This window comes from Carettochelys insculpta, chromosome 23, assembly GCF_033958435.1.
Source record: "Carettochelys insculpta isolate YL-2023 chromosome 23, ASM3395843v1, whole genome shotgun sequence".
Taxonomy (NCBI): domain Eukaryota; kingdom Metazoa; phylum Chordata; order Testudines; family Carettochelyidae; genus Carettochelys; species Carettochelys insculpta.
In genome coordinates this window covers 16,141,170-16,163,988 of record NC_134159.1, presented here as the reverse complement: position 1 = coordinate 16,163,988, position 22,819 = coordinate 16,141,170, and the positions used below count along the sequence as shown (strand labels likewise).

Sequence of the window (22,819 nt, the reverse complement as noted above, 5' to 3'; positions counted from 1 at the left end):
TCATTAGTATTGACACCTTCCAGCAAAGAATCTCAAAGTACTTTATTTAAAAGGACAAAAAAAAACCCAATGAATTAAAAACTTACCATACCCATTTGAGGTAGGTAAATTTTACTTCTGTAGCTGGGGAAACTGGCTCAGATTCAGGATGAAACCTTTTCTCACTGGAGCCAAGAGACCATTGCCACAGAGCCAGGACTTCACCCCAAAACAATCAAGTTAAGGTTACGCAGCCCGTTAAAAGTCAGAGCATCCTGGCATCCAGTACACGGCTGTAACCACCAGAGAAAAACCTCAGCATGTTAGAAAACTCTCCAACACCAAAACTGACAGGCCTCTTTGTTCTGACTCCACTGAGAAACACTAAAAGAAACTGTACCATCTGCTGAAGAAACTCCTTTCTTCTACTCAGGACAAAATTCACAGACATACCCGCAGAGCCCCAGCCAGAATTATTCTACTTGCTACAGAAGATCCATAAACCTGGAAATCCTGGATGTCCTATAATTTCAGCTACTGGCACCCTTATCACAGGACTACCCTGCTATGTTGACTTGCTCCTCAAACGCCATGGTACCAGCACTCCTAGCCATCTCCCAGACACCACTGACTTTCTGAGGAAATTCTGGAACATCAGAAATCTTCCTGAAAATACTGTCCTTGCCACCATGGATGTAGAAGCTCTTTATACCAATATTCCACATGAAGATGGATTACAAGTCATCAGGAACACCATCCCCGATGATGTCACTGCACATCTGGTGCCTGAGCTATGCAACTCTGTCCTCACCCACAAGTATTTTCAAAGCGGGGACGATTTATACCTCCAAATCAGCAGCACTGCTATGGGCACCTGCATGGCCCCACAAGCATGCCAATATTTTTATGGCTGACTTAGAACATTTATGCAGCTTCCAGCCCCTATGACTCTTCCTTTATTTATGCTACATTGATGACACGGACCCATGGTAAGGGAACACGAGAGAATAATTCCCTTTTCCACTACTCTAGACTCCCAAATCACCCCAGAGAAAGGGAAATGGCTGTTTTTAATACACTACCCTGGGGCAAGGAACAAAGGAATGGCAGCAAATAACTCTCTTCCTTTAAACTCAAGGAAACAAACCAAAGCTCTCTATAAAGCTGATGTGCTGGGAGCAGTCTAAGGCAATAACAAGCTGACCAGCTCTCCTCAGCCGGTTTGCACCTACTTGAGGGAATCTAGCACTGTCTGGCGATGCTCAGCAGCCTTCAAACGGATCTGCTCCCGAATTAGATCTGCGTTCTCCCGCTCAGCCTTTGCGCGGGCCCGCACTTCCGCTTCGATACGCAGCATCTCGTTCTTGTGACGCAGCTCCATCTCCCGCTCCACAGTGGCTTTGAAAGAAACAAGGCGGCGAGATTTTACGCTGGACTGTGTCCCAAAACCCAGCTTTGAGGAGAGGGATAAATAGGATCAGCTTAGCTTCACGTCTAACATGTGTGACCTGACAACAGGTCTCGGTAGTGAATGGCCTCCGCTACAAGAGGAAACAAATCAATTCAACAGCTTGAAAGCCGAGCCTAAGAATCTCCCCTCTTAGAACAAGGGGATGGCCACCTCTGTGACGTGTGAGCAGGACGGTGCTATAAATCAGCATTTCATTCTCGGAGCACATTACCAAGAATAATCTGAACACATTTGATGAGAGAAGAGCAACAAAAACTTGGATGAGTGCGACATCAGAGAAAAAATAAGAAAACTGCATAGACAGGTGGGAGGTTACCTACAGGTCAAGGGGGCATAACAGCATTGCACAAACCTAAGGGTGTACTCAACCAGGATGTGCAACCAGAGCTCTGTCTACACTAGCCCCAGAACTTCGAAAGGGACATGATAATGAACCTAATCAAAAGATGCTAATGATGCGCTGTCATGAATATGCAGTGCCTCATTAGCATAATGGCAGCCACGGCACTTTGAAAGTGCTGCTTTCGATTGTGCACAGCTCGTCTACACGGGGTCCTTTGCAAAAAGACCCCGCACACTTCAAAATCCCCTTTTTCCTATGTTAAATCTGCTAGACCAGTGGTTCCCAATTGCAGGTGGGGAGAGCCATGAAAAAAATAAAAGTAAAAATGATCGTAGAAAATAGGTTTTAAATAAATTGCAACGTTACAATCAATTATTGTTTTAAATTAAATCTCCTCCAAGAATATCATTAATGGCCGTCTGAAAATCTGTGGTGGTTTCCTTTTGCATTTAATGGAGTGCCCACAGCAGCTAGAATTGGCTTTGATGGGGGTCTACAAACAGTTTGTGGGGAGTAGCTGGGGGTCCACACTAGTGAAGACGTTGGGAACCACTCTGTTAGATTTTGGATAGGGTTGGCGTAACTCCTTTTGTCCAATTTCAAAATTTAACATGATTTTATTTTTAATAATTTTTACAGCTGCTGGGAATTGAGGAGAAGGGTAGGGCTGAGGGTTTTTTATGGTAGCACAAAGAGCAAGGCAGTCTGCCTCTCTGTGCACAGTGGACAAGCCCAAGACATGCATGTGAGAGGCGCAGGGAAGACTATGGCCCTGGCAGGGTGGAGCAAAGACCCTACTGAGGTTTGTGAAAATGACAAACCCTGGCTGCAGGGATGGTCGGTCATGCTGGTCCTCTACCCATCTGTTGTCATGGGAGTGAGTGCACAGGCAGCGCCAGGGGCGTCACACTCCCAACAACCGTCAGCAATTGATCTTTTACAGCATATCTTCAGAAATCAACACTTGCCAAGAGTGGTCCATTTAAATAGCATCCTGCTGAGCCCAACTGTGGAACCCTCTTTCAACAAGGACCACCACTTGAGATACTTCAAGGAGAGAAGGTGGTGCTGGCCTGCAGCACAGGGAACTGAATGACCCATGATTTCTGCACGCCTACAGAAAAAGCTAGGTCACAAACAGGACAGGTTAACAAGAGCCTTAAAAATCAACAAAAACCCACAAGAAGTCTTGTGGCATCTTACTGCCTAACATTTTGGAGCATAAGCTTTCATCAGCAAAGACCGGCTTTGTCAGATGCACGAGTGGGGGTGGAGTTTCAGGAGAGGATTTAAAGAGGGAGCCTGTCAAGGGGAGGGCCAGAGTTGAAAGGTTCTAGTCAGTTATGGAGGATGTGGCCCATTATCAGCAGTTAATGTGGAGTTATGAACACCAAGAGCGGAGAAATCAAATCACTTCAGTTGGGGGAGGGGGGGAAATGTGGCCCATTATCAGCAGCTAATGCAGAGGTGTGACCATCAAGAGAGGAGAAACTACTTTGTAATGGGCCAGCCACTCCCAGTTTCCATCAATCCTTGGTTGGTGGAGTCAAATTTGCAAATGAATTGCAGCTCTGAAATTTTTTGCAGTCCTATAACAAAAACTTCAAAATTAAACTGCAAAGGGAAATTTCAGAGCTGCAATTCATTTGCAAATTTGACTCCACCAACCAAGGACTGAACAGAGACTGGGAGTGTTTGGCCCATTACAAAAGCAGTTTCTCTGCTCTTGATGGTCACACCTCCACATTAGCCACTGATAACGGGCCACATCCCCCCAACTGAACTGACGTGACTTCTCCCCTCTTGATGTTCACAACTCCAGACTAACTGCTGATAATGGGCCACATCATCCATGACTGAATAGAACTTGTCACCTCTGGCCCTCCCCTTGACTGAGACTCCCTCTTTAAACCCTCCTCTGAAACTTCCCCGACTCACACACCTGACGAAGCGGGTCTTTGCCCAACAAAGCTTATGCTCCAAAATATCTGTTAGTTTATGAGGTGCCACAGAACTTCTTGTTGTTTTTGAAGATACAGACTAACTCGGCTGCCCCTCTCATACTTAAAATCAACACTGGATTTCAAGTGTGAATGCTCCAGGGAAGTCCTAACCAAACACCAGATAGAGCCCAGTGGTCCCTGGATAAATTGTGAGGGCAGAAAAGGCAGGAGTGCTGCATTACCTTCGCTATTACTAAACTAACAAAGGTTGGGGATTACAAGGCTCAGCAACTGGATGGAGGTTTAATTTAATCCAGTGGTTTAAGTTAAACAAACACTCTTTGTAGCTTAGCCTGTCCCAGAAATAAGCTGCAGACTTCATCTGATAGGGTGGGTTTCACCCATGAAAGCATATAAATTATAAATAATAAATCCCTAATAAATCAGTTATAGTCTCTAGAGGTGCTAAAGGACTTCTTGTTGTTACTGCAGACACCAGAAACACTAATGGCTTATCTACAGGAATACATAGTTCACAGCAAAATGGAGTGCAAAATCTACCCCGCACCATGTGATACTGCCAATGTGCCCTTAGAGTCCCAAGGGGATTGCTTTGAAACAGGAGTAGATCAAAATGGTCTATGGAACTTTTAATGTGTTTTAGCACATACACAAGGACAACGAGTTTGCAGTAGGCTAGGAAGGGTAGAGTCACATCCCAGCTTGTCGGGAACTAAACATTCATGTGGACAAACCCTAAAATCAGCGAAAACAGCAGAAATGCAGCACTTTAAAGACTAGCAAAATCATTTATTCAGCGATGAGCTTTTGAGACAGACCTAGTTCATCAGATCAACCTCATTTCCAATACAGACTGACACATAAGTACAGAGAACCCAAAAAAGAAAACTGCAACAAAAACTGACAAATCAAGAAGATTGGACTGAAGGAGGGGAATGGGGAAGGGGAGATGTTAAGTGTCCTGCCTGAGATAATTATGAGCATCAAAGGAAGGGAAGCAGTCCTTGTAATGCATGAGGTAATTGGTGTCTCTGTTCATACCACGTGGTAATGTGTTGAATTTGAATATGAATTCCAAGGGACCAACCTAAAAATTAGCTGCGATTTAGTAGCTGGTTGAAAGCACTGCGTTATGAGCTCTATGATGACATAGCAGCCAGTACACACTAGCACTTAAAATACAGTTCAGAGGTTGCTCTGCATTTCCATTCAGTTCCCAACCAAAAGGGGGAACTGAAATCTGACATTACCTCGTCTCATTGCTTCCTGCTTCTGCACAGATTCCTCCTGCTTCCTCAAGTTCTCTTCATTAAGTAGTTGCTAAGAAGAGATCACATCAGAAGATGAATGAGGTTGGGAGAAGAGGCAAAATTGGAACATGAAAAACCACTAGTTCTCTTGCACACTAGCTGTTTTAAGTTCACCAATCAACTTCATACACATGCAGACAAACATTACAAGTGCTCTGAAATAAACAGTACTTAATTCTTAAGTGTTCCGCTCCCTGCCACACTCCCTGAAGAATCATATTCAGGATCTCATGTTCTCCCAGCTATTTCTTGCTCCTTTGTTCTACTTGCAGTCAGTTGTTTTTGCACCACACTCAAACTTACTGGGCTGGTGTAGCACTTTAAAGACTAACAAAGACTGCAGGACATTTTTGTTTTGTGAAGATACAGACTGACACAGCTACCGCTCTGTTACTAGGTTGGGAACATGGCAAGCCTATGGCTTTGCCAAAAAAAAAACCCAAAACACCTAAGTCCTCCCATCAGTGGTATATAGCATCAGTCACTGGGACACGAGAATGGAGCAGAATTTAGCATCATTGTTCCTAGAGAAGTTAACTTAGATTGACTACAGCAATGAAGGGTCCTGTGGCACCTTACGGACCAACAGAAAAGTTTTGAGCATGAGCTTTTGTGAGCAAAGTCTCACTTCCTCAGATGCTGGTCATGGAAATTAGATTGACTAGGCTCTCAGCAGTTTTAGAAGACAGATCACCTTACCTGCTGTCGCAGCTGGTCTTCATAGCGCTGTCTTGCCAGCTTGTCCTGATATTGGGCCCTCTTCAAATAGAGAAGAGGGAATGTATGAACATTAAGAACACAAGAATAAGCCTGCTCCAATCAATCAGCAACAAGACTTGGAATAAATGAGGAAAAGGAGATCAGAATTTGAAATACAACACTGTTACTGTGTGAGACAATCAGTCCTAAAGTCAAAAAAGCTCTCTGATGCTGAAGGTGTAGGGCAGAAGGAGCTTTAAGGTATGATACATGAGAAAACAGGATCAATGATGAATACTTCACAGCATTGGGAAATCTTTGCTTTCACCAGGGATGAAGCATGTTTTCAGCAAATAGCAAGGATGTTGGACCTTTAAAAAAAAACAAACCAGTTTGTCAGCCATCAGAACGAGAGTTGAACTGCATTTCCTCAACTTTAGCATCACTCTCCCAAGAGCTGTTACTACCCATTGGCGCATCCTGTCAAAAGACAGAGCTGATAACCCAGAATTTGACAAACTGATTTTTCTTTTCTAGATGGTAATCTCCCGAGATCTCCTTCCAAGGGCTAGATTCCAGAAGGCTTAAGAGAAACAGAGAAAATTAGAGGCAACCTGAGGTGGCATGACAAATAGTTTAGGATGCACTCACTGACCAGTTAACAGAAATGCTGCGTAAGCCAGTAGTTTTCAAGTCTTCTCATACCATGACTTACACATGCGAGCAAGGATGCAACCCTGAATGTTTTACACCAATTTCTGCAACACTTTAACATGATTCAAAAGCAGAGCGTAGGAACTGGTCCAATCTACTGGACCAGCTTGCCTGAAGGTCTGCTAAAAGCAGAGATGTAAGTCAGCATCAAGGGAACAGAAGAGCTGGGGAATGAGGCAGATTCATCTGGGGATGTAGTCTCCATAGGGACATCAGTCCCAGGTAGAGAATAGCAGGTGTAAATGAATAAGTATGCCATGGTGTATGTTGCTAGTTGGAATGGGAAACATGCCAGGCCTCACATCTGCTGGATTCCCCAAGTTTCCTTACTGCTTGATGCTGTCTGGTTTCTTCATTTAGTGTTTTTCTTCTCTCATCTGCCTGTACCCGTATCTGTTCATTCTTCAGCTGTTCAATGGCCGCTTCATATTCCTATGAGAAAAAATTAGCATAGGTCAGCTCAACACAAAAGCTGCCAAAAGGATAAAAAATGACTATCAGATTCTTCAAAAGTTTTTCCAGTTTTCTGTTCCTCAGTGGGGGAAATGAAGTATTAAGATCAGGGATCATATTAGAGGCTCAGATACCACAAGTGGAGTATGGGGTAGATACACATCTATTATCACTGTGGCTAAAATGATATTCTGGGGACTATAGCATCACCCACAAGACACTGCAAGTACTCAGCATGGACACAAACCCTGTAAAAGAGCAGAAATTAGTCCAGCTGCAATGCTGTATTTCCAGACTTTTTTTTAATTTATAAGTTACGTGAAGCAATGAAAATGAAGGGAAAAGTAGTGTGCTACAAGTGGTCGTCTCTGCATGAGAACAAATCAAAATATTCTAGGCAGTGCTAGACACTGATGGCCAAATTCATCCAATGAAGTCAGCAGAGATGCAGTAGGCATGAATTTGATCCTGAGGCTTAACATACCTTAATTTTGGACTGCTGTTCCAGCTGCAATGTATGTTCCTGCATCTGAGCAAGACTAAGAGCCTCTTTTGCATGACCTGAAATCAATAACATTGTTTAAGAACTTGTTTCTGTAGTATTAGATCTCATTTTTTCCAAGCAAACAGTGCTGGTGAAAGATGTCATCCATTTCGTTCTAGAAATGGAAGTCTTCTACCCAGAGAACACACATTCTAGGCATTTTAAAGATAGTCACGTGAGAGCAAAATGTCAAAAGGGCATTGAACAAGTGATTGCTTGATGTAATCATGTGCAAGAGCTGCCTGAAAGCAGCTGCCAACTCCAACTATTTTTCCCTACCTTTAAAGAAGCTACAAGGCATGGAAGGCTTTCAAGAAATCTATTTTATGTATTATGTTCTGCACATTTGTTGAGCCCCCTTATTTCTGGACAGGAACATTTATCACCCTCAAATGCTCCCCAGCCTTATGCTAAGGAAGATCAAAACTATTTCATTGCTATTTTGTTTCTCAAAAAAGAATATTTCAGGGCTCAAAAGTGCATGCTTTATAACCTGTTAATTTCACTTTATCATAATGAGATGCTGAACCAAAAGCACGAATGGAAATGAAGGGACTACACACAAGATACAGAGTCAGTCACTTTTAAGTCATAGATCTGAAACGGAGGCAAGTCAGAAGTTGCAGAAGGTTATTAGTAGCTAATAGCACCTGGTTACCCCGTGTAAGTTCAACCGGTGGAGGGACTCAACCCAGTTTATAACACAGCTGCCATCAGCAGGACTAACACCAGCAATCTCAGGAGGTGAAAAGAACTGACAGGGTCGCCCAGACAATACTCTCTTCACTTCACAGAAAAAGTGCACCCAGAGCAAGACTGAGGCACATTTAGCGAGCGACCTCGAGGAGGCGCTGCCTGCCCCGTACCGGCTTTGGGACCAACTACCACGCTACCCGGCAGCCAGCGACATGTACCACCGCACCACGTTGCCCCCCAGTGCCATCCAGATGGATTTCAACGGCGGACCACATTGGGCCTGGCACGGGGGCAAAGGGCAAATTCAGCTCCCCACCGCACCCTTCACCAGCTCTAAACTCATAGCCGCGGCAACGGGACCAGCACCCCACAAACCTGGCAGGGATCCCCCGGCCGGGCCCTCGCCATCACGGGCCCAAGCATCAGTCACAGCCAGTTTGCCATCGGCCCTGCCATGGAGCATTTACACTTAGCAGCGCCCCACGTCTCTCCCCCGCGCCGCCAGCACCCCCCGCTCTGCCCCCACTCCCAGCAGCCCCCGGCCGCGCCCCACGGCTCCCCGCCCCGCAGCAGCCCCCGGCCGCGCTCGCCACTCACGGGACGCCTCCAGCTCCCTGGCCGCCTTGGCCGCCCGCTCCAGCCCGGTGGGGTCAAAGTTGCTCCATTTGTCCTTGGGCGGGTGCCGTTCCCCGGCTCCATCCCCCGCTGCTGGGCCCCCGGCGGAGGGAGGGGGCGGCAAGGCTAGGCCCGTGCCGCTCGGGCCCGAGTCGCCCGCCGCGGGCGGAGAGCCGCGGTTCAGCCCGAACAGCCACGACATGGTGCCCGCACCACCGCCGGGAGCCAGCCACACGCGGAGCCGCTGCCGCTTGCAGCGCGCAGGCGCGGAACCGCCCTCCCAGGACCCATTGGCGCAGGCCAGACTAGCCTCACCGGCTCGTAAAACTTCCCGAGAGTTCTGATTGGTTACGGCGGGAATGACTTCAACACGTCCCCGCGGGGAGGCCCGCCCTCGGTCACGGGATCTCTTCCCCGTCTTCCGGTTGGCTCGATTCGGGAGGCGGGACGCGAAGCCCTGGCTCCGAAGAGGAATCCGATTGGTTATCGACAGCTCCCACGGGGCGGGCCTTCGAGGTGCGGATGGGAGGCGAGACGGGACAGAAGAGACAGGAAAGAGGGAGGTGCTTCCCCCTAGCAACGAGAGTGTTGGGGGGCGTCGCTAGGGAGGGAAAGCCGCTGGCTCCGGACATGGCGGAGAAAGCGCCGGGTGTGCGAGGACACGGAGCCCGCATCAGGTACGGGCAGGCAGATTGTCGAGGGCGGGGCTGCGGACTCCGGCAGGTGGAAGGGCGGTAGGAATCCCCGAGGCAGTGACCCCAGCGGGGGGAGGGGCGACCCCCTTTTGGGTAAGGGCGGTAGAAATCTTGAGGGAGTGAAATCAGACAGGAGTGACCCCCTCGGAGGGAAGCGAGGAGGAACCCTAGGGCGTGACACCCCCACCTGGGGAAAGGATGGTAGGAACCGCAGGGGGTGACCCCTCTGGAGAAACTGGGGGGGATATCAGGGGAGTGAAGCCCCCAGGAGAGAGGGCGAGACCCCAATAACTAACTCCCCGGGATCAGGAACTTTGGGGAAGTGCCACCCCTCCCCCAGGACTGGATAGGAACCTCCAGGGGGTGAACCCTCTGGAGGAACAGGTGGGACATCAGGGGGTTGAACCCCAGGAACTGACTTCCCTGGAGACCAAACCCAGGAGGGGGTAGGAACCTTCAGGAGGTGACACTGACCTCCCAAAGGAAGGAGTCAGGAACTGAAGGGGAGAGAGCCCAGGAGGCAAAGCAGGGGTCAACTCCCAGAGAATGACTCCCAGAGAGGTGGGGATATGAAGCCCCTATTGGAATGTGCAAGGTGGGAACCCAAGGGTTTTCCTGCTTTTTATTATAATATCCTTCTCTAGCTGCTTCTAACCCTGGTACTCAAAGTGCTTTGCACACCTTAATGAATTCAGCTTTACACATGCATCACAGTGAGGTAAGGAAGTACAAATGAGAGAGATGACAAACCTAGTGCAGAGAGGAAAGGTGATTTAGCCAAGATCACACAGCAGCTTAGCTGCAAGGGCGGGCATTGAATCCAGGCATTGGGCTTTCCCACCGTCTGCTCTGATGCTTATGCACATTATGTTGCAGTGTAGTGGAGAGGATGTGCTGTAAACTATCAGGAATTAATGAAAATTGATTTGTAGTGATTATTTCCTACAGTGCCATTGCTTTCCAGCAACAGAGAGCAGTGGGTGTAAAATTAATTTATCATGAAATCGTCTCTTATAAAGAGAAATAACAGAGAGGAAGCCGTGCTAGTCTATACACTATCAAAACAAAAAGCAGTCAAGTAGTACTTCAAAGACTAGCAAAATAGTTTATTAGGTGAGAAGAAGTGGGTCTGTCCCACAAAAGCTCACCTAATAGACTATTTTGCTAGTCTTTAAAGTGCTACTTGACTGCTTTTTGTTTTGAAAGAGAAATAAGTGATTCTTCAATACTTCTACTCATTTATGACAACAAAAGGTAAAGACATACAGTTGAACCTCCCTAGTCTGGCATGATTTTAGTTACCTGGATGCATATTTATCAGGGGTGTGGCCAACCTTTCTGCAGTCCCATAAAGTTTATTTACAGCCACCAGTCCTGGCTCTCCATGTTCTGTGCTGTTATTTAGCTGTAATTTACCCCTAATATCTTCTAAGAGCCCTGTAAGCAGTAAAAGGTCTGGTAATGCTGCTGGACAAAAATGAAGTCAGGTGGTTTGGCAAATTCTCTGATTTAGCACTGGTCAAGTCCCCAGGGTACCCGACTAGAGAGGTTCAACCTGTATCAATAATGAGCAGGGTTTCTTTTAGTGTCTAGATTAGAGCCTCACACTTTTGCTAGACAGACCAATGGTGTTTTTACTCTAATGTCCCAGTTCCTACAGCACAGGAAAAGACAGCTGAAATCTAGTAACTGAAGAAAATGTTTGAGGAATGAAAAACATCACTAATAAAACGTCTACTTATCAGCTTATACCTGTAAGCTTGAGGCTTGACTGTCTTCATAATATTTATTTTAGCTTGTGTCACTGGAGGTGCTATTTGTGTTTATGTTCACTTTAAAAACACTTTTAAAAAAGTTTCCTGGATATAACAGACAAAATAAATAAATCACAGCTAGCAATACTAGTTGCGCTTGGAGTGACTGAAAATTATTTTGAGAGCTGAGAAACAAAAACAATGAAAAAAGCCCAAATATTCTAGGTTCCGAGTAATCCAGACTGCTCTCAGCTAACTGGCTTTTCACCATTTCCATCCCATTGACTTAAATTAAGTTCCTAATAATTTACATTGGTGTAAGTGAAAGGAAACAATTTGCGTTTGGTTCTGTCTTTCAGTTTCCACAATAACGATCTACTTCAGAGCTGAAATTCCCTGGGAGGCTGCCATTGCCAGAGCTTGTGTTAAATGTAGTTTGCAGCTGAATAGAGACTATTATGCATAGTTAGACTACAGTTGACTCTTCCCATCAATTTCAAGTATAACACAAACATATACAAAACCTGTAACTAAATTGAATTAAAAACCACAATGCTAAATTTTTTTGGTTTTTTTTCCTTTACAGAGAGAAGCCAAACAAATTCCTTAGCAGCACCCAGAAAGCTACTACGACTAACCATCAGCGCCTCAAAGGACTAGAAAAGAGCCAGACACTGCACAGCAACGGGGAAGGAACTTCATTATTTAAAAAACAAATTGGTAGGATACAAGCTAAATCATGATGAAGTCATCCCTTTGACAGTGGACGCTTTCTTTTTACATAGTATATCTTATCATTTGGAAAAGCTTCTCGACCCCATTCAGGTTTAAAGTTAGTGTTAATCAGGAATAAATGCATTGAAGCCAATGGAGCTTACCAGCATTAATCACATCATGATGAGGACAACTTTAAGCCATAGAGGACTGCTGTTCAAATAACATCAGTCATATTTAGCTGTATGTATCATAAATACACAAAATACAGAAATTTTAAATGTAAAATGAGAGCAAAGGATTTAAAATAGCATTAAGTGTGAACTCAGTCTTCTCTGTATTTTGTATCTAGTTGAAAAATGGAGCTTTTTACAGGAAAAGATGATGTGGGTTGGGGGCTGAACATCAGGACTGACAAACCTAAATTCGCTTATGACAGACAAACATGACTGTATTTCATCCATTCTGTAAGTAGGGCCTGTTCCTGCAAATAGTGACTGCTGAGCCTAGTGCTTTCTTCGATAAGTACTCCCACAGAGATCATGGCAACCACTTGCAGTAGTAAATGTTATAGTCCGTAATTAGTGTTCTCAGTGCTTTGGGGTCTTTTGGAATGAAAATCCTGGAGAGGTAAAATTATTCGGCCATATTCTCTGCTACAATTATGATGGTAATAGTGCTTTAAAATGGGAATAATCCCCAAGTAGCAGTAGTTATCCTTAAAATAGCTACATCTCATCCAGGTTTTTCGATGGTCAGTTCTCATCTGCCCAAAACTTATCCCTGATTGTCTTATTTATAACACACTGTATGACATCCACACCTTAAGGGTAGAGCGGTGTGGCACAGTATATATAGGACATAGTATAATTCTTCTATCTCTATGGGGCTGTGAAGCTTAATTTGTAAAGTGCTGTGAGATCCTTTGACAGAAGAACCTATGCTAATCAGTGTTATTTCTGCACTGTGCTAACAATAGCCATTGATAATGCAGAGCAATCTACAAGTATAATTAATAGCATTTCCTAAATAAATACACTTTTTCCCACCTAGAAACCAACTTGTCTCCATATATAGAGGAGAGTCCCAGCATCGATGACTTAGAACAAAGTTTGCGGAAACTCAGAGTTCAGGTAGACAGCTTGGCCTCAAGTTTGAGTTTTGACCCTGATCAAGACTATGGCATAGATTCTGGCACTACAGTCAGCTCAAGCACCTTCAATTCTTTGTGGCCAACAGTTCATAATGGGTCCTATGGAGAGGCAGACTCTGGACATTTACTAAAGCAATCTGGAGAATCAGAGTGGTTTTTGAGCCCAAGACATCTAGTCAAACCACTGGGAGAGTATCCAGCACTGACAAGCTTAGGCCTTCCGACGTTCTCCACGTCACCTGTCAACCGTGTGCCAGGGCTCCTGGGGAGTGAGATTGCAAGTAGGAACTATTTGCCATCAATGGATCTTGCACATACAGAGTCCTTCCCACTGAAGCTTGGTGCTCCTCATGTGATTGGAGTCAGGTCATTGTTGCCCCCTAAAATCCCAGTGCGGGATCGCTCTCCTGAGAGGGTCACTTCTCCCTTAGACAGAGGCAGGTCCCTCTCTCTGGATCATTCTGGGACCAACCGATCCCGTTCATTCTCTCCAGCTCCCAAAAGAACCCGATGGCTAAGATCTCGCTCACAGTCACCAAGGCCCATCTGGAGACCAAATTCTGCTAAAGCAAATGCCTGTGCCCAGCCTCCACCAAACTTTGGCAGGTCCAGATACAGCAGAAAAAAGACGGCTTCAACCAGACAATCACGATCGAGAATACACAAACCAGGAGCCCTAGCTGCCAGGTCCTGTACTCCAGCCAGGATGAATACAAGGGGAACAGTGAGCTATTCCTGGAGCCCTTACAGTCTGCCTTCCACTGCAATATCCTCACCAACAGCTCAGGAGATTAATGAAAGGTAAGAACAGGCTTGTGGGGAGATTCATGCTTTGCGTGAGTTCTTCCTGTGAGTGTGAATATAGAGCATTTTACTAGATAACTGTCTCATGTAACTTTGGTCCACATTTCACACTGGTTTTTTCACATGGAAGAAAGTAGGTTGTATTCACAAGCTACATTGTAATTTGGTTTTGAATTTGTTACCTGAGGGTGTCATCCAGAGCCACTTGGAGTCTTTCCATTTGACTTGAAATGGATTTTGGATCAGTCCCAAAACCGAAGCCAAGAATTTTATTGTAGTGTTTAAGGTAGGAACCTTGTATTTTGTATTTGTATCTTGCTCATACAGAGTTTTATTGTAGCTTTTTTTTAAAAAAAATTTATTGTAGCTTTTAATGTAATGCCACCTCTGTGGCCTGTTTTAATTAAAGTGAATTTAGTAACACGTTTCAGCACCGTGGGTTCAGCTCTAGTGGCTGCAGTTTCAAGCTCAAAAGAGCAAAAATCACTTCTGTTATTTGCTTCAGATTTAGAGCCTGCAGGTACACGTAAAGACCAAGCTTAGTGACCACACACACATTCACAAGTACAAGGTCTAGTCTGTTTTATAAGTTTTTATTAAAGGTACAATTAAAGTTATGGGTATCCAGGCATATAAAAGTTCAATAAAGACTGTGACCAAAGTTAGAAACAGAATCATACCTGTCCCCTTAACGATGTTCTGAGGGTCTGATGAATGTCTTGGCCTTTGAGCATCAGTAAAGGGATGGTGCCTGCTGGAGTTTCCTTTAGGGGACTCATGTTTCCAGTCTGGGAACTTTTATCTTATGATTCCAACTCCACCCACATGCTGTGCATGAGCATGCAGGTATCCACCCTCTTTTCCTTATTGGTATTGTGCCCCCAAGAATTTCTGTTCCCCCCTCCCGCCATCATTCATAGCTTGTTGGTAGCTTTTTTAATTCCCATTAGCAGTGATGCATGTTGTTCTAACATGGGCCACCAAGGGCACTATCAAGTATCAGAGGGGTAGCCGTGTTAGTCTGGATCTGTAACAGCAATGAAGGGTCCTGTGGCACCTTATAGACTAACAGAAAAGTTTTGAGCATGAGCTTTCGTGAGCACAGACTCACTTCATCAGATGCTGGTCTTGGAAATCTGCAGGGCCAGGTATAAATAAGCCAGAGCAAGGGTGGGGATAACAAGGTTAGCTCAGTCAGCAAGGGTGAGGCTTACTACCAGCAGTTGATCTGGAGGTGTGAACACCAAGGGAGGGGAAGCTGCTTCTGTATTTAGCCAGCCATTCGCAGTCTTTGTTTAAGCCTGAGTTGAGGGTGTTGAATTTGCAGATGAATTGTAGCTCAGAAATTTCTCTTTGGAGTCTGGTCCTGAATTTCTTTGCTGTAGGACAGCTACTTTTAAGTCTGCTACTGTGTGGCCTGGGAGATTGAAGTGCTCTCCTACGGGTTTTTGTATATTGCCATTTCTGGTGTCTGATTTGTGTGCGTTTATTCTTTTACGTAGAGACTGTCCGGTTTGTCCGATGTATATAGCAGAGGGGCATTGCTGGCAGATGATGGCATAAATTATATTGGTAGATGTGCAGCTGAATGAACCCACGATGGTGTGGCTGATCTGGTTAGGTCCTGTAATGGTGCTGCTGGTGTAGATATGTGGGCAGAGCTGGCAATGAGGTTTGTTGCATGGATGGGTCCCTGAGTTAGAGTGACTGTGGTGTGGTGTATAGTTGCTGGTTAGGATTTGCTTCAGGTTGGCAGGTTGTCTGTGGGCAAGGACTGGTCTGCCTCCCAAGGCCTGTGAAAGTGGGGGATCCTTGTCCAGGATGGGTTGTAAATCCCTGATGATGCGCTGTAGAGGTTTTAGCTGAGGACTGTAGGTGATGGCTAGTGGTGTTCTGTTGATTTCCCTCTTGGGCTTGTCCTGTAGTAAGAGGCTTCGTGGCACACGTCTGGCTCTGTTGATCTGTTTTTTCACTTCCTCAGGTGGGTATTGCAGTTTCAAGAATGCTTGGTAGAGATCCTGTAGGTGTTTGTCTCTGTCGGAGGGGTTGAGCAAATGCGGTTAGCAAGGGCACTATGTTACCACTGGATGTCTTGTAGTCAGAAATTACTCTTACAGCTAACTTTTCACAGTACAGTACCACCCCTCAGTACATGCTTTTCCATAATCTTGTGGCATAGGGCCGTTTTTAGATCACTTAGTTATGTCAAACATATTTTAAGCCTGTGAACTGGTAAGGCTAAGCTGACATTTTACGGGCACAAGTCTGTGTACCTGGTGTCTCAGATTTACTTACTTAAATATTTAATTCCTACTTATCACTTCTAAATAGTAGAGTTGTCAATTAATCCCTGTTGATTTACATGATTAAGTCAAATTAATCATGATTAAAAATTGATTTCCGTTAATCTCAGTTTTAATCACTCTTGTTAAAAAATAGAATACCGGTTGAAATTTATTGATCTTGTAGAAGTTTGTCTACATTTCCAAATATATTGATTTCAATTACAGCACAGAATACAAAGTGTACACTGCTCACTTATATTTTCTTACAAATATTTGCACTGTAAAAATTATAAAAAATAGTATTTTTCATTTCATACAAGTACTGTAGTGCAATCTCTTTATTTTGAAAGTGCAGTTTATTACTGTAGTTTTATTACATAAACTGTACTCAAAACCAAAACAATGTAAAACTTTACAGTCTACAAGCCTGCTCTGTCCTAAGTCTTGTTCAGCCAATCACTAAGCCAACAAGTTTGTTTACATATACAGGAGATAACATTGTCAATTGTGCAATTAATCACAATTAATTTTAATTAGATGATTAAATCATAATTTTTAATTTCTGGGCAGTCTTACTAAATACTGATCAATCTTATACTTATGTAATCCTACAACTTAAGTCTATTTAGCACAGAATGATTGTCACCTAACATGTTGTTTTAATCATAGCATTGCACAACACACAATTCATGAATGATAAAATGAACCAGTTGGCTAAATCTGTCTCAAGATCCTGTCACCAATGTCTGTGGAGGGGCTAACTATTTTTTTTTAAGATCAGTAATTTGTGAATGATTACTTTTGTTAAACAGCAGTTATACTCATCTTGTGCTTTATGTATACGCGCATGTGCGCGCACACACACATACACACACACACCCCATGATGTGTGAGTCAAGATTGTTTTATGCACCACAGACTTACACAGAACCCGGGAAATGGAAAGTTAAAGCTTCTAACATCAAATGTTGTACTTCTTGACTCAGAGACACACCTAACTGCTTGAACAGTGTAAACGTGACATACCTTTAACTCCATCTAGTAGGGATGTCAATCTTCCAGCACTTCAGTCCTCAGACTCTGCATCACCCTCCACAGCAGATGTCCCCTATTCCTTTGTCTGGAAAAATCACATGAGGGTGGGGAGACTCTAGTAATTTTGGGTGCTCAGTGAGAGCCACCTTAAAGAGTTCAGATTTTCAGAAAATATTGAGCCCTTTGAAAATCAGTTAGGGCAGGTTCTAGAAATGCACGGGCTCATTCTTGTCGGTCGATCAGGTTTTTGCAGACTCTTGCAGAGGGTGCTGTCGGGAGATCCCTGATCGAAATGTCCCCCTATCAGAAGGAGCTGGCTCAGCTCAGGCTGCAGCGCCTGCGGGTGGAGGAAGAATGGTTGTTAGAACTGAAAAGGCAGCAAGAACTGGAGCGAACTCGGGGTCCAAAGCCAAAGTGGTAAGTGCAAATCCTCAACCCTGTGGATTGGCCAAGTGGCCAGGCTGTAGGCTGAGTTTCTTCAAGTTAAAAAAAGGTGCTTGGGTCCAGGTTAGCTTAAAACTCAATGGCTGCTTCTGCATATATTGTCTGGTGAAGAAACAGCTTCTCAATTCATGGTAGAGCTTCAGAAATACTTCATCATCTCTCTGAAATCAAGCTAATCTTCTCAGGACTAAGGCTTCTGACCTTGGCCTCTGCAAGGCCCAGTATTGTGAGCCCAACTGGACGTGTGCATACACTCGTGGTGGGTGCAGATTGGGGCCGGGTTCTGAAAATGTAAGAGCTGCTATTCAACCAGCAGAGGGAGCACAAGGTAACTAACAAACCCACAAGTGTGAAGCATTGATATGCTAACAGTCATGGAAGGTCCTGCCTGTATTCCAGGAGAAATGGGACACAGGGGCTGGGGGCTAGTTCATGAGAAGAAGTCAGTGTTTGCTAAAGAGTGAAGGCCCAGTCTTAGGGTATGTCTAGACTGTGTGGGAGAGCGATCTTTTGGACTCTGATTTCACATGCCTGGTAGAAATATTGTAAAGAGTAACGGTGGTCAACAGGAGAAACTCTTCATCAAATTCCCTCTGTGTGGATGACCAGCTAAGTCGATTCCAGATAAGTTGATTTTAGTTACACAATTGCTGTAGCAAGAATTGCAAATTTGCAGTCGACTTACCTGCCTAGTGTAGACCAAGCCTAAATGTCCACAAAGCAGGAGGGAACGTACTGTTGTTTTTAATGCAATGGGAAGTACTCGAGGACCTCAGCCATGTGGGCCTATTTTGTATCTGGATAGATAGTGGGAAGTATATTACTACTGAGCCTCTTAAAAGAGTTTTCTAGACTGACAGTCACTTGGTCCTGAATGTCCAATAGTGACTTGTGTGCTGCATCCCTTGAGGGCTCTATACCATCTTCCTAAATTGGATCCTGCCCAGGGCAGGTTTGTAGCAACTTAGGCTTCCCGTAGACTTAATGAACTGCCTTTACTCCAGTGTCGTGTACAGCTCTGTCTCATCACCAGCAGGGATGATGGCACAGAGTACCCTATGCATCCCACCAGGAAGTCATAGGACATCCAAGAGAGAGAGGTGAGGCACTGGAGAGGCAACATTCCCTGCAGACAGATATGTGAGGCTGAGGTTAGATCTTTTCCAGGTCTGGGCATCAGATAAGTTTGTATATTGGGTGGAGAATCACAGATACAAAAGGTAATGCTGCTTTTTCATGTCTTTCACACTGGCTGAGCTGAGATCAGTGCTTGGAAGATTTGGGGATAGAAGGAAAAATCCAGAGGAAAGGGGATGTTTGGGAAAGAACCATTTATGTTCATTTATGTGGTGCCTGCTCCCTATGGCTTTATTGTTATTCTCGTCTCAGAGACTGTCTAGTGTTGCTGCTTCTCTTTTCTAGGTATGAAATGAAGAACTCTCAGTTTCATTATGAAGCCCACAAGAATAACGCATTGCTGAGGAACAGCCAAGACATTCAGTCTGTATCAAACTATAAGCAGGAGCTAGTGTCAATGTCTAAGGAATTTCAACAGCATTTGAAATCTGCTCACCTGCACTCTCTCTAAGTAACAAAAATTCACTGGAAGAACTCCACCTAACGTCTGCAGGGAGGAGATGCAATCGGAGACTCCAGTCCGTGAGTCCTGGGAGGCCCATGCGCGGTTACTGAAGAGGAAACTAGATGGTGGAGAGGAGAATTCTTTAGATCCAGTTACCAAAGGTACTGTTCCTCCTCAGGGTATCTTCACTACTTCTTTGCTGATTATTATAAGTAACAACAGACTAAATTGATTATCTGGCTCATTATTATAAGCAACAACAGACTAAGTCACTAATGCTATTCACCTCAGTGCTATAGGCCAGCCTCTACACATAGGGGAAATTTTACCCTACAAGGAACTCTCACTAATCAACTTACTTGCCGTGTAAAGAACCTTTTAACAAGGTGGCAGAGAAAGGCTTGAAGCAAAGGAAAAGTGAAGGGAAAGGCTGGCCTATAATGAGGACATCTGGCACAGACCTAAAGCCCTAGCTGTCAGACCCTGCAGCGTAAGATGATGAAAAGTGCAAAATATGGCATTGACTGGCTTGGACATGTTGATAAATACCAGGACAGCATTTGTTCAGCCTTCCCACTGCTGGCATCCTTTCTTTTCAACACTTGTGTCCATCACAGGGCCATTTTAGAGTGAGTCTCTGCTCTTTTTGCCATTTTCATTTTTTCCTTTAATCCCTTCTGTAATTAACTGCTGCCAAGGAGAGTATTCCAAAACCACCAAGCTACCTAGGTACAGCCACAAACAAAAAGCAGACTGCTTCCTGCAGCGACATACATGTTAGCATTTTTGTGCTACATGAAACCAAAACAACGGCAGGCTGATGCATTGGCTTATTTTGAAGATTTTAGCCTGCAGCGTCCATTATTTACACAATTTACATGCTGCTGGTCCAGGGATGAGCCACCTCTGTTCTCTGAACAATATAATTAATTCTGCTTGAACAACAACCTTCTCATTAACATTTTTAATTTTCCATCAGAGGCCTTAGACTATATGGATTGTTTTAATAAACCTTATTACCATTCATCGTTGCAAACCATCACAGAGGGGCTCAAGTAGGCCTTAGTTTGGAGTACTTCAGCTATCCAGTATAGATAATTTATTTGCTGCACTGAAAGCACAATAGTCTGAACCATTACAGAGGGGAGCTGGGAATAGGGACTAATTTCACCAGCCCAGAAGGACCTGAATAAAAAAGAAAATTAAAAGTGTCATCTCTCTCCCCCTGCTCATTTTTTGTCTGACAAATAAATCCACATTATTCTGTCCCAGAGATCTCAATAATTGCTAGAGTTGTTTACCTCTCCTGGGAAAGCTACTGTTTTAACCTGACAGAACTATTGAAATACTGTGACTTCATTAAAGTCCATACAGTTCATTTACAGTTGCATTGATCTGCAGTGTATAGTGCAGAAAGCTACCATGTTAGGCTATGGATCACATCCCTTTTCCCAACAGTACCTTGAGATAAACTGAAATGTTTAAAACTAAATTGACTTGTCCACTGTTTATCCTAGTTTAGTTTTTGCACTTCTGTGGGAACGTGAAGCTACCTCTGTCAGTTTCAGTGCTACTTTGTGTGGGTTGTGAATAGCACTGGAAGGCTGGAGTTTAAAAAACTTCAGTGGGGGGGACAAACAAACCTCCAAACAATTGCATTTGGTTTTGATAAACTCTCCTTCTCCGCCCCTGAAAAAAAACACCCCAAACCACAAAACCTTAAAGACTGGGCCACGCTCCCTGATCCCCACAGCCACTCAGCAGCAGTAACAGCTGCACTAAAAAGTGAACATCCTTACATGGTAGACAGCACAGTCCAGCAGCTAGAGAACAGGATGGGACATCAAGAAAGTTTTTTTCTTTCTCAGCTCTGCTACTGACTGATTGTGTGAGCATGAGCATGTCATTTTGCCTGTCTATACCTGGCCGTGTCTACACTAGCCCCAAACTTCAAAATGGCCACACAAATGGCCATTTCGAAGTTTACTAATGAAGCGCTGAAATGCATATTCAGCGCTTCATTAGCATGCGGCGGCCGCGGCACTTCGAAATTGACGCGCCTCGCCGCCGTGCAGCTCGTCCCGACGGGGCTCCTTTTCGAAAGGACCCCGCCTACTTCGAAGTCCCCTTATTCCCATGAGCTGATGGGGACTTCGAAGTAGGCGGGGTCCTTTCGAAAAGGAGCCCCGTCGGGATGACCCGAATGGCGGCGAGGCGCGTCAATTTTGAAGTGCCGCAGCCGCCCGCATGCTAATGAAGCACTGAATATGCATTTCAGCGCTTCGTTAGTAAACTTCGAAATGGCCATTTGCGTGGCCATTTCGTAGTTTGGGGCTAGTGTAGACGTAGCCCCTCAGTGTTCTTTTTTGTAAAATGGGGATAAGGAGGTTTACCCTTCTTTGTAAAGTGATTTTTGCTTGGTGGGTAAAGACAATGATATAGTTTGATTGTGCGATAGATCTGTCAGTCACTTAGAATCAACAGACAGCCTTTCCAGGACACTGGGCAGCCCTGTCTGCTGTGCTTCCAGTTGGCCCTTCTGTCGAGAGAGTGAGCAAGAGTCTGGCTGCTCTCTATAAACAATGCAATATGCTTTTATGTGTGTCTGCAATCTGTCAACATAAGTTTTGTTGGAACATATCTTTCAACAGAAACTTCTGTCAACAGATTGCTGTAATGTAGACATAGCCTATGTGTTGTGGTAGCACGAGAAAATCATCCTTGCTAGCATATTCTCCATAGTATGCACTGGCTAACTTTTTTAACCCTTCTGGATGTCTAAATAGGGATTCAGAAGCTTAACTTTTGGGTAGCAGCTGTGTTTGAAAACATGACTCATTACGTCTTTGTTCAGAAATGGTTCTCTCTCGTTGCTCCCTCGTAAGCCTGTTCTGCCCTTTCAGTTCATCATTGTTTTCTCGTGGGATGAATGTTTTGTAGAAATTCTGTATAAAGAAGAAACCTGGATTATTAATAAAATATTGCAGATTCGCCTACATGATTAAACAACATTCCAAGGGTCTGGATTTTGCTGATTCCTAGAAGCTGAATGAAATGAGGCAACAAACAGCCCACATGACACCCATGAGGATTTTTAAAAGACTCTACAGATCTTAGGTATTCCATTTCAATTACATTGAAATGGAATATGGGTGCTCAAATCCTTCTGATACCTTTGCAATTTCATCCAACATACATATACTTTTCTCTCTTCCAAATAATTATAATATTTATGGATTGCACTAAGCCATCCAACATGCTGTTATGGTCACAAATGACCAGCAACACTCAGCCATAGTCACCCTCACTTTACACCGGTTCTTTTCCTGCAGCTGCATTCACTCAATATAGGTTTTTTTGCCCTGTCTGCTCCAAATCCAATCTGTTCAGCCTGGGACTCAAAGCCAGATTTTTCTTCCTACCACCACTGGAAACTCAACACAGGTCTTGAAAAAAAGAAATCAAGTGGTGTCCTTTCTGCTTTCTACATAAAACTTGCCATACCAGTAGAGGGATTGGGCCAATGGTTATGGGCAGTGTTCCCCCTACAATTTTCCATCCATTG

General features: G+C 44.4%; 2 protein-coding genes across 2 annotated transcripts in view; one reads left to right on the top strand and one right to left on the bottom strand.

The window, feature by feature from the left end:
* The window catches only part of ATAD3A (ATPase family AAA domain containing 3A), a 76,556-nt gene extending 67,506 nt beyond the window's left edge, over positions 1–9,050 (bottom strand). Inside the window, exons 1-6 of the mRNA XM_075018175.1 lie at positions 8,771–9,050; positions 7,418–7,494; positions 6,811–6,912; positions 5,767–5,826; positions 5,008–5,077; positions 1,212–1,377 (exon numbers count right to left, since the gene is read on the bottom strand). Of these exons, the coding sequence (XP_074874276.1) occupies positions 1,212–1,377; positions 5,008–5,077; positions 5,767–5,826; positions 6,811–6,912; positions 7,418–7,494; positions 8,771–8,990 (695 nt within the window). The 5' untranslated portion in view covers positions 8,991–9,050. The remainder of the gene's footprint in view (positions 1–1,211; positions 1,378–5,007; positions 5,078–5,766; positions 5,827–6,810; positions 6,913–7,417; positions 7,495–8,770) is intronic.
* Positions 9,051–9,347: 297 nt separating this feature from the next.
* LOC142001052 (uncharacterized) lies at positions 9,348–21,235 on the top strand. Its single transcript, XM_074975903.1, has 4 exons — positions 9,348–9,465; positions 11,824–11,957; positions 13,005–13,905; positions 19,095–21,235. The coding sequence occupies exons 1-4, from the start codon at positions 9,419–9,421 to the stop codon at positions 19,258–19,260; spliced, it is 1,248 nt and encodes a 415-aa protein (XP_074832004.1). The 5' UTR covers positions 9,348–9,418; the 3' UTR covers positions 19,261–21,235.
* The last annotated feature ends 1,584 nt before the right edge of the window (positions 21,236–22,819 follow it).